General features: G+C 37.5%; 1 protein-coding gene across 13 annotated transcripts in view; it reads left to right on the forward strand.

Annotated features, from left to right (window-relative positions):
* The window catches only part of DNAH11 (dynein axonemal heavy chain 11), a 295,517-nt gene that overhangs the window by 238,715 nt on the left and 44,284 nt on the right, over window positions 1-12,518 (forward strand). For all 13 annotated transcript variants that reach the window (XR_011503420.1, XR_011503427.1, XR_011503430.1 and 10 more), the window contains one exon: window positions 7,188-7,392. Coding sequence is in view for 10 of the 13 variants with exons in the window: in XM_070510015.1 (XP_070366116.1) it covers window positions 7,188-7,392 (205 nt within the window). In the remaining 3 variants the exon portion in view is untranslated. The remainder of the gene's footprint in view (window positions 1-7,187; window positions 7,393-12,518) is intronic.

The following is a 12,518-nucleotide window of genomic DNA, read 5'->3' on the forward strand; positions in this document are numbered from 1 at the left end:
TATACAATAATTCGTTCAGCTAGCTAGTGAGCATTTTGACATACTTGAAATGTATTTTCTTTTTCCTGAAAGTCAGAAGATAGAAAACTTTTATGTACATTGAGTGATTTATTTTTAAAATTGTAAAGTTAATTCATTTTTTAAAATATCTACCAGAAATTATAGCTCTTTGATTAGGACTAGGCACCTCGATAGTCAGTGCTATTCTCCTCCATAAACCTGACAGAATTTCTAACCAAAGATCAGCAGAGCGTGTTGTCTGGGCTGAGTCAGTCATCTGTCTCAGTACCCGCTTGTGATCCATGGTCAGACGGGTCGACAGAGGCTGGGCTTACAAGCTGTCACCATCGAATTAGCCTGCCATGTGGTGCAGGGAAATGAACTTTATACTAGGAGTCTGGAGACCCAGGTTCTAGTCCCAGCTCTGCCACTGAGCTATGTGACCTTGGACAAGTCATAAACTCTTTGGGTCCGTAAAAAGGAAGCAGGTGAATAACATCTAGGGGCCCTTTTGCTCTAAAATTACAACTCTGCCGGGTGATACAATGTTTTTGACTCACCCTATGTTCTATCCAATTAAACTGTGGTGTTTGTACTGGGAAAAATCATTTTATTTCCCTTCTGAGTTCATATAATTAGTCTCTCACCTCCAAACCAGCAATTCTTAGCCAGAGAGCAGAGGGGGCAGGAGGAGCTCACTCCCTTGGAGGAACGTATGAAAACCCTCTGAGAGCAACTCCACCCCAGAGTGAGAGATTCCTGCCCGCCTTGATTCTCCCTGTGAGGCAATGTCTGGGGCCAGTCTTCTGTTCCCGGTGGGGGGGGGGGCCGGGGGGGATGGGGCTGGAAAATGCGTTAAGACTACTGCTTTAAGAATGTAGCCACACTTCCGAGTTTTATGTTGCTCTTGACACCTGCTGTTGCTTCTCACTCGAGTTTAAGTTCAAGTTCGAGAGCTCCTAGCTGCCTCCTGTGTTCTGGAGTCATAACCTCTGGATTCGTGTCTTTCACAGAAACAACCAAGTGATTGTTTGCTTTTCCCACCCCTCTGGTTAACTCCGTTGTCTTTTGGATCCTTCAAATCATGAGAGAGCACTAGTAGTCTGTTTAATTTTCCCAGGTAGGAGATTAGCCCCAAATTAACCTAGCAGCAATGATAAAACGCATGGAGTCATTATGCAGCTTTTGCCTTTCATAGATCATAAACACCCCAATTGAGGATAATTTACTCTCCCTGGGAAATCGCAATCTGTAAAATGATGTTTCTGAGGAAAATGTAAAACCCAGTTTTATAGGCAGACATGCTTCTCTTTTCCTCCAGTTAACTCCGACCCCTCACAGAGAAAATCAGAACTGTCCTTCAAGCAAATAGATTTCTGGTTCTCAAACTGGGGTGTGTGAAGGCCTCAGGTACACGTAGGTGTGCAAGGGAGATTTCGAGCCACATGGTCATCTGTGAGCCATCTTATGGAGCAATGCTGTAACTCAGATACTTGGTTAAATGAATAACCAGTTAAAAGCTTCTGTCACCTGCACCCAGAAGCAATATTGTCAGAACCTCATGCTTCGTGTTGACCAGTCTCACTCTTTTTTTTTCTTGAAAACCTAGAGAGGGGAGCACAGTTGTGGGTAATAGCTGATTGGAAAAATTGTAGCTTGGTGGCGTTGGGAAATCCAGAGGGACTTGCTGCTATTCCTCGAGAGGAGATTACACGAATACCGCTAACTGGTGGGATCCTCTAGCATGGCGATAGGCAAGCTGCCTGTCTTGATGCAGCCAGTGAGCAAAGAATGGTTTTAGAGGATTGTCAACAACAAAGAAGGTATATGGCAGAGAAGTAGATGTGTGCGGCCCGCAAAGCCTGAAATATTTACTCTCTGGCCCTTTACAGAAACAGTTCTCCAACTCCTGCTGTCAAGAGGTTACTCCCTGAGGCCTAAACACCCATGACTTTCAAAAATAAGTTGCTCATCTTGCTGGGGGCTTATTTTGCTTCTCATGTGTGTGCATGCACACGCGCACACACACACCCACACACACACCCCGCAAAATTAATTTGCTTCTTACTGAAGTTTCTAAGACTGCCACAGTGAGCTGTCTTATTAGACAACAATAATGAAAATTCTAGCCTTGGTCTATTCAGGGTTCTTCATTTAAATTTTAAATTAATTTTTTTTTTTTTTAAAGATTGGCACCTGGGCTAACAACTGTTGCCAATGTTTTGTTTTGTTTTTTTTTTTCCTGCTTTATCTCCCCAAAGCCCCCCTGTACACAGTTGTATATCTTAGTTTCAGGTCCTTCTAGTTGTGGGATGTGGGACGCTGCCTCAATGTGGCCTGACGAGCGGTGCCATGTCCGCGCCCAGGATCCGAACCCTGGGCCGCCGCAGCAGAGCTTGCGAACTTAACCACTCGGCCACGGAGCCGGCCCCTAAATTAAATTTTTTTAAAGTGTAAAAATGTTTAAATTTTCTTTTCATCTAGAGATATGGGTTAGTGGTTAAAACAGGAAGTTTATAAAGCATGAACTCAAACCCAGTAAAAAATCATGAGCAAATGAGGGGAAAATTCAATGTGAAATCATGGAAGGTTGTGACAGACCTGGCATTTCTCTGAGACCCTGCACAAGGGAGGAATGAATTCAAACCAAGATGGAGCAGTAATCAGAAAACGGCAAGATGTACAAAGAGATTTATTTAAAGTATGGGTTTTATTATTGTGGAGGTGTAAAGGAGTATAAACTTTGGTATCTCTTATGTGTGAGAACGCCAGGCAGTAATTACATGAAAGCTTCACTCTTAAAATTTCCTTTAAAAGACAATCACGTCAATCTTGAAGTGTAGGCCAACAGTCATACAGTGAATGGTGCTAGCAAAGGAAGATTTTCTCAAAGCTACTTGTCAATTTTGGAAACGTTTGGAAAGGGAAACTCAAGTAATGGGAAAAATTCTGACGCTCTTCCCAAGGAAAATATGGTTGAATATGTCTTCAGTCAAAAAGAAGCAGGTTAACTAAGAAAGGTGACCTTATCCTGTAAGACCATCCTATGCCTCACTTTATTAGGCTCAAAAGTCAAGCACGAACCTCTGAGAAGCTATGTTAGCACAGTTACTTACCTTATAGATTGATAAAAGCTCAAATGTTACTGATTGATCTCTTGATAGAATGTAGTTCTTTTTCCTTTTTTGGTAACACCTTTATTGATGTGTAATTAACATACCATACAAGTTAATCTTTTAAAGTGAACAATTCAATGATTTTTAGTATATTCACAGCATTGGGCAGCCATTACCACAATCAGTTTTAGAGTTAAAATTCCTAGGCAACCACTAACTTTCTGTCTCTCTAGATTTGCGCATTCTAGACATTTCCTATAAATAGAGTCATACAGTATTGGTCTTCTGTGACTGGCTTCTTTCACTTGGCATAATGTTTTCGAGGTTCATCCATGTTGTAGCATGTGTCAATACTTCTTTCCTTTTTGTGGCCAAATAATATTGCATTGTTTGGATATACCAGTTTGTTTACCTATCCATGAAATTGCAGACATTTGGATTGTTTCCACCTTTTGGCTATTATGAATAATGCTGCCATGAACATCTGTGTACAAATTCTATGTGGACTTATGTCTTCTGTTTTGTGGGGGAGGGTATGCACTTAGGAGTAGAATTACTGGGTTAAATGATAAACCTATGTTTAAGATTGTGAGAAACTGCCAAACTGTTTTCCAAAGTGGTTACACCATTTTACATTCCCACCAGCAGTGTATGAGAGTTCTAATTTCTCTATATTTACAACGCTTGTTTTTGTCTGTGTTTTTTCATTATAGCCATCTGTTGAGTATCAAGTGGGACCTCACCGTGACTTTGATTTGCATTTCCCTGATGACTAACGATATTGCACATTGGGTGCTTATTGGCCATTTGTTTTTCTTCAAGAGGAGAAATGTTTATTCAGATCCTTGACCTATCCTTAATTGGGTAGATTTTTGATCTTTCCATGGCTGTCACTTTGTAGGCTCTTAATATGTATTTATTTATTGAACTGAATACATAAAAGAATGAATTAATATGTAAAATATTATAGCCATAATGCCTATTATGAGATCATAAATAGTAACGTTTGTGAGAGTAGAGACCATGCTTGTCTTGGTAATGGTTATATGCCCAGTGCCTAGAAGACACTCTGACAGCCGGGCACTGTGTAGGTGTTCAATAACCACTTGTTGAGCAAATGAATGTTTGGTTCCAGCATGTTTCACAATAAAAACATATAACTGAACATATTATCAATAAGGTACATTGTTATTTTAATGAGTATGACATCAACTGGAAAATATGTGAATAGATGGTGTCCTTTCCATGAGCTATAAAACAAGCGATGAGGACCACTGTGCTCATTGGAGACACTAGCAGCCACTGCCTGGTTCACCTATAACAATTGGCCTGTGGTTCATTCATCTCTTGTTCTAAGTGTTTCTCTTTAACAGTGATGTGAATACTCTTTTCTAAATTTTTTTTTAAAGGGACGTATGTATTATACAGATATATACTGGCTTAGAAGAGAGTTGCTACCAGAATTCTTCTTTTTCCTCCTGGAAAAAAAATAAAACAGTAGAATGTTCTGACATAGTAAACCAAACCAAAACTTGATAACTTGAATGAATTCACCATTCACCTTAATAAAGAATGTCTCCAAGAGTAGCTTATTTGGCAGATCTTTTTCAAGCTTAAACATTTAATCAAAAACTGTGAAAGTTTTTGTTGCAAATATAAAATCACTACAATAGAGGTGCCAGCCTGGTGGCATAATGGTTAAGTTTGCCTGCTCCACTTCATCAGCCCAGGATTCACAGGCTTGGCTCCCAGGTGTGGACCTAGTACCACTCATCAAGCCAAGCTGTGGCAGCCTCCCACATAAAATAGAGGAAGATTGGCACAGATGTTAGCTCAGCGACAATCTTCCTCAAGAAAAAAGAGAAAGATTGACAACAGATGCTAGCTCAGGGCCAATCTTCCTCACACACACATACACACACAAAATCACTACAATGGGAACAAAATTTAACAGTTGGTTGAAGACAGTACGCTATGAATCTTAGCTGTAATGATTAAAGCTTTAGTAATTAAGAGTGATTTAGTGATTAAAGCTTTAGCAGTTTAAGAAAACTATGACTTTTCTTATAATCTTCACACACTAAAATTGTTTCATAAAAATTTCCGTAGTCAAATAGAGTGGCCAGTGGATCAGAGGCCCTATCTTAAGCCATATGACACAAGAGACTTAATCTCAGAGCAAGATGCAATTATGAAAGATCCACCAACAGCAACCTAAAATATTGCCACATTACATCATTCTGGATATCTCTCCCCAAGTTTAAAAAAAATTGTTGCAAATATTGTGACATTTTCAGAAAAAGGAATGTCTGAACTTGTTATACAATGTCTTTCTTTTCAATTCATCTAATTTTCCAAAATTGATAAATTTAGTGAAATAACATCTCACCTTAAGTCAGTGGGATAAGTGGTATTTTTTTTTTCTTATGGCTATTTACTGTCTTCAAATTAAAAATAATATGGGCTTTGGATAACATTCTACCATCATTGTGATGATACTTCTGTAATTAAAATGCTTTATACACTGAATGAGGAAGAATCCAGAATTTTCATGAGTATTTAAGATAAAGTAGGAGACTGAGAAGACGTTCTCTTTACTTCTGCCATGCTCCCAGGCTGCTTATGTGAATTTTCACTCCTCCACAGTTTGGGCCATTTTGACAGTTGAGTTTGAGAAGTTCCAGTATTCATGGTTTTTCTCTGAAGCATGAATTTAAAAAAACTCTCCCTTCGTTAGATCCTCATAGCAGGTTCCTGGCAGGAAAAAGACCACAAAGTAGGCTGGGATTTTTGAATAGAATTAACATAGTATTTACAGAAAGAATTTTCAGAGGGAAGGTTAAAGGGAACCCAGTAGAGGTGTTGAGCGACTAAGGATTTTCACCATTACCACCTCTAAGCCCAAAGGTGTTACTAGGTCCTGTGAGCGGAGCTGTGGAAGCCAACCTTCCCAAAGCTGCAATGTGGTCACAGCAGGACACAGCCTCCACCAGACCTTGGCGCTGAGTCAGGGAAGATCCTTCTCGACCTCTAACTCCTCCTGTACTGCAGTCTCTTGCCAGTGCATCCATTGCCCAAGCCCATCCAGAACTCAGAGGGCAACAGAGCTCAGGTGATAAAATCATTAGAAGTTAGACTGCAGCATCTGAGGAAGAGAAAAATCAGGCCTTCCCCTCAAGGAGAGATTGCATTTGTTCAGATCTTTGCTTGCAATTACAGAAACCACTTCCATCTAGCTAAAGCAAAATGGAGAACATGTTACAAGGCTACAGGATCATGGCAACTGAGGTGAAAATGCAGCCTGGCTTCAAGCAAGATGGGACGTGGAAGCTATAAAATCCAGAGCATGCTCCCTGTGCATTACTCTTCCATCTGAATATTGAGTTAATTATTCTTCCTTGGGGAATCAGAGATGTCTTTCTCTGCTGCTCGGTTCACCAGAGGACAGAGTGACTTCACCACAAGTTTATAGGTTCCAGCTCCAACTCTCCCTTCTCTCTGTCCCAACCCCAAACCCCAGGAAAGGGTACTCTGATTGGAACAGCTTGAATGAAGTGCCCAGTCCTGGTCCCCATGGCCCAGGGGAGCAGGAAGACAAAACAGAAGCATGGTTGCTGAGAGCCAACCCCTGTGCAAGATGGAGCCAGGAAAAATACTGTCCATGCATCCCACACAGAAGGCTCCTTAAACTTTGCTTTTGAGCCAATGGCAAAAACATTGGAAAGTAGTTTCAAGTCTATATGTATTTTTAATATATATATATAAATCTTAAATATACACTTAATATATACACAGATACATACAAAACATACTCATTTTATCCTTAAAGAATAGCAATGTTAAAGGCTAATCACAGAAAGTATAATAATAGGAGCTAACATTTGTTATTATAGGTCCTTTATATGCTTTATGGTATTTAATTGTTACAGTGACACTATGGGTAAGCTGAAAAATCCTGAATCACCTGTTCTTAACCTAGATACATTATCAGAACACAGGAATGGAATGACACCTTAATGTCACTTATGGTTCATGGGAATCTCCTGAATGTCTGTGTAATGCCCTCTTTAGGTATATCAGGATTGGAGATAAAGAATGTGAATTTAACAAGAACTTTCGCCTTATTCTTCACACAAAACTGGCAAATCCTCACTATAAGCCAGAATTGCAAGCTCAGACAACCCTCCTGAATTTCACAGTCACAGAAGATGGTTTAGAAGCCCAGCTGCTGGCAGAGGTGGTCAGTATCGAAAGGCCAGATTTGGAGAAACTTAAGGTAAAAATTATGAAATCGTTCACCAACACTTATTCAGTACCTGCTTTGCATAAATTATAGTACTAGACACAGGAGTATAAGATAGGATTTCTGCCCTACAGGATCTTGCAATCTAATTGAGAAAAATGACGATATGTGTGAACAGTTAAACAATTCAAGGGTACTCCTGATAAAGGAGGTAGTCAGGGTTGTGCCACAGGTAGGAGGTGAGCGAGCTCTAGGTCTTGTTTGATGCAGGTGATTAGGACAAGCAAAGAGGCATATCAGTCATGGAAAATGAAGGAGAGAAGCATGTATGTGCCCTGGTAGGTTGGATGATATTAAACCAATTCAGCCAAGGCAAAAGATCAAAAAAGAGGAGTAATAAAGTAAGGTTGGAAAAATTAAGAGGCTTGTAGCTGGCTATGACCAGTATTTAAAGGAAAATTTATGGCTTTAATCACATTGATTAAGAGCAAATTCTGAAAATAATTAAATTGTGTTGTTGCAGAAAACAAGAAAACAACAAGGGAAGCCTAAGAATGTAGGCAGAAGGCAGTGGCAGAGTTGAGTAATTGAAAGAGACTGTAGGACCTGCAAAGCCAAAAATATTTACTATCTGGCCGTTTATGGGAAAAGTTGGCCACTCCTGATATAAATCAATAGTTCTCAAATGGTGACTCCTGAAACAGCAGCATCAGCTGGGAACTTCTTTAAATTCAAATTCTCAGGCCACATCAACATTTACTCCTATGTTTTCTTCTAAGATTTTTATAGTTTTACCTCTTACATTTAGCTCTATGATCCATTTTGAGTTTATTTTTCTATATACTGTGAGGTAGGGGTCCACATTCTTTCTTTGCATGTGGATATCCAGTTGTCCAGTAGCATTTGTTGAAAAGATTATTCTTTCTCCCTGGAATTGCCTTTGCTCCTTGTCAAAGATCAATTGACCATACTTCTGTGGATCTGTCTCTTTCCTCAATACCATACTTTCTTCATTAGTGTAGCTTCATAGTAAGTCTTTAAGTTGGGTAGTGCCAGTCCTCTGACTTTGTTCTTCTTCCATACTCTGTTGGCTCTTCTGAATCCATGCTTTTCCATGTAAAGTCTACAATCAGTTTGTCAATATCCATAAAATAATGTGCTGGGATTTTGATTGATATTGTGTTGAATCCCAGAAAGGAAGACATAGTGTCTTAACGATATTAAATTCTCCTGTCATGAGTATGGAATATCTCTCAAGTTTTTACATCTTTGGTTTCTTTCATGAGAATATGGTAGAGTTCTTCTTACAGATCCTCAACGTAGTAAAATTTCTTAGATTTACACCTAAGTATTTCAATTTTGGGTGCTAATGTAAATAGTATTATGTTTTAAATTTCAAATTCCATTTGTTCATTACCAGTATGTAGAAAAGCAGTTGACTTTTGTATATTAACCTTGTATCTTGCAGCCTTGTTATGATGTCTTATTAGTTAGGAGTTCTTATGTTGATTCTTTGGGAATTTCTACAAAGACAAGCATGTCATGTGAACAAAAACTGTTTCTTTCTTCCTTCCCATTCTGCATAGCTTTTATTTCTTTTTCTTGTCTTATTGCATTAATTAGGTCTTTCTGTACAATGTTGAATAGAAGTTTTGAAAGAAGGTATTTTTACCTTATTTATGATCTTGGAGGGAAGGCATTTGGTTTCTCACTGTTAAGTATAATATTAGCTATACGTTTCATTTTTAGCTGTTATTTATCAAGTTGAAGAAGTTCTCCTCTGTTTCTAGTTTGCTGAGAGTCTTTATCATGAATGAGTGTTGGATTTTGTCAAATGTTTTTTCTGCATCTATTGGTATATCATGATTTTCAGCTTTAGCTTGTTGATGTAGTGGATTATATTACTTGACTTTTGAATGTTGAACCAGTCTTGTATTCCTGGAATAAATCCTACTTTAGATTTGATCTGGGAATATTTTTTTGAGGATTTTTACATGTATGTTCATGAGAGGTATTGATCTATAGTTTTCCTTTCTCGTAATAGCTTTATCTGGTTTTGATATTAGGGTAATGCTGGCCTCATAGACAGAGTTAGGAAATATTCCCTTTGCTTCTATTTTCCAGAAGAAATTGTATAGAATTGATATCATTTCTTCCTTAAATCTTTGGTAGAATTCATCAGTGAAACCATCTGGGCCGAGTGCTTTCTTTTTTGGAAGATTATTAATTGTCAATCCAATTTTTTTAATATATACTGGCCTGTTAAGATGATCTATTTTTCCTTGTGTGGGTTTTTAGTAGATGGGCCTTCCAAGGAATTGGTTTACTTCGTCTAAGTTAAAAAATTTGTGGGCATAGAATTGTTCATAACATTCTTTTATTATCCTTTAATGTCCATGGAATCAGTAGTGATGGCTTCTCTTCTATTTCTGACATTAGTGATTTGTGCCTTCTTTTTTTTCCTGCTTAGCCTGGCTAGCGGGCTATACATCTTACTGATATTTGTAAAGAATCAACTTTTGGTTTGTTGATTTTTCTCCATTGGTTTTCTGTGTTAAATTTCATTGATTTCTGCTCTAATTTTTATTGTTTATTTTCATCTGCTTGCTTTAGGTTTATATTGCTCTTCTTTCACTAGTTTCTTAAAGTGAAAGCTTAGATTATTAATTTTAGATCTTTCTACTATATGTATTCTCTGCTATAAATTTTCCTCTAAACACTGCTTTTGTTGCATCTCACACATTTTGATAAGTTGTATTTTCATTTTTATTTATTTCAAAATATTTTTAATTTCTCTTGAGACTTCTTTGACCCATGTGTTATTTAGAAGTGTGTTGTTTAATTTCCAAACATCTTGGAATGTTTCCAGCTATCTTTCTGTTATTGATTCCTTGTTTAATTTCATTGTGGTCTGAGCGCATACTTTGTATTTCTGTTCTTTTAAACTTTTTCAGGTGTGTTTTATGGCCCAGAATTTGGTCTATCTTTGAATGTTCTATGTGAGCTTGAAAAAAATGTGTATTCTGCTATTATTGGATGAGGTCTTCTGTACATGTCAGTTACATCCAGTTGATTGATGGTGCTGTTTGGTTCAAATATATTGCTAACTGATTTTCTGCCTGCTAGGTCTGTTAATTATGGATTATATGAGTTTTGAATTCTCCAACAATAATAGTGGATTTGTCTACTTCTTGCAGTTCTATCAGTTTCTGCCTGCTCTGTTGTTAGACACATACACTTTAAGATTACGTTTTCTTGGAGAATTGTCCTCTTTATCATTATGTAATGCCCCCCTTTGCTCCTGATAATTCTCCTTGTTCTGTCTACTGTGTCTGAAATATAGCTACTCCAGCTTTCTTTTGAATAATGTTAGCATGGTATATCTTTCTCCATCCCTCTACCTTTAATCTGTCTGTGTCTTTATATTTAAAATAAATTTCTTGTAGACAACAGATAGTTGAGTCTGGTTTTTTTTATCCACTGTGTCAGTCTCTGTCTTTTAATTGATTTATTTAGACAAATTACATTCAAAGAGATTATTGATATAGTTGGATTGGTATCTACTGTGTTTGTGATGTTTTAAATTTACCATGCTGTTCTTTTCTCCCCACTTCCCCCTCCCCACTTTTTTTCTCTTTTCTTCACTTTATGCCTTCTCTGGTTTTAATTGAGTATTTTATATGATTCCAATACCTGTCATCTCTTAGCATGTAAATTATACTTCTTTTAAAAAAAATTTTAGTGGTTTTCTTAACATTTGCTATTTACATTTACAACTAATCTAAGTCCACTTTTAAGTAACACTGTCCTGCCTCATGGGCAGTGCAGGTACCTTTTAACACAGTATTCTCATAGCCTCCCTCTCATCCCTTATTATTTTAAAGAGTTATCTCAAGACTAAGAAAAATAAAATATTTTGGTTTCATTTATTCCTTCTCTGACAGTCTTTCTTTATGTAGATCTGAGTTTCTGACCTATATCATGTCCCTTCTCTGTGAGGATTTTTTTTTTTTTTTTTTTTTGCATTTCTTGTAAGACAGGCCTACTAGTGACAAAATCCTTCCTTTTTTGTTTGTCTGAAAAAGTCTGTATTTCTCCTTCACTTTTGAAGGATAATTTGGCGGGACACAGAATTCTAGGTTGACTTTTTTTCCTTCAATATTGTAAATATTTTACTCCACTCTTTTCTTGCTTGCAGGGTTTCTCAAGAGACATTTCATGTAATTCTTACCCTTTTTCTTCCATAGGTGATGTGTTCTTTTTTGCTGTGGCTTCTTTCAAGACTTCTTCTTTGTCTTTGATTTTCTGCAGTTTGAATATGATATACCTAGGTGTGGATTTTTTTTATTATTTATCCTGCTTAGTGTGCTGTGAGCTTCCTGGATCTGTGATTTGGTGAATGTCATTAATTTTGGAAAATTCTTAGCCATTTTACCTCCAATATTTCTTCTGCTCCTTTTACTCTTTCTTCTCCTTTAGGTATTCCCATTATGTGTATGTTAAACTTTTTTAATTGTCCCACAGTCCTTGGATATTCATTTCCTTTTTTTCACTCTTTTTTCTCTTCACCTTTTATTTTGAGACATTTCTACTGACATATCTTCAAGTTCACTGATTCTTCCCTTGACTGTGTCCAGCCAACTAATGAGCCCATCAGAGGCATTCTTCATTTATGTTACAGTGTTTTTTTATTTCAAGCATTCCCTTTTTATTCTTTCTTAGAGTTTTTATCTCTCTATTTACACTGCCCATGTGGCTTTGCATGTTGTCCACTCTTACCATTAGAGCCTTCTCATATTAAGCATAGTTATTTTTAATTCCCAGTGGAATAATTCCAAAATCTCTGCCATACCTGAGGTTTGCTTTATCTCTTCAGACTGTGTTTTTTGCCTTTTAGCATGCCTCCTACTTTTTCATTGAAATCTAGACATGATGTATTAGATCATTCAAACTAAGGTAGAGCTTTAGTGTGAGGTTTTATGTTTATATAGCTAGGAGTTAGGCTATGTATAATATTTACTGAAGCTGTTGGTGTCATAGGCTTCAATTGCCTTGTTTTTGTCTCCCCTGTGTCTTTGCATTTCCCTGCAAGCTCCTTCCTAAATGGAGTGTGTGTCTTGCAGCTTTCTCAGTTGTAATCCACTTTTATTCTACTGGAG

This window comes from Equus asinus, chromosome 1 (genome assembly GCF_041296235.1).
Source record: "Equus asinus isolate D_3611 breed Donkey chromosome 1, EquAss-T2T_v2, whole genome shotgun sequence".
Taxonomy (NCBI): Eukaryota; Metazoa; Chordata; class Mammalia; order Perissodactyla; family Equidae; genus Equus; species Equus asinus.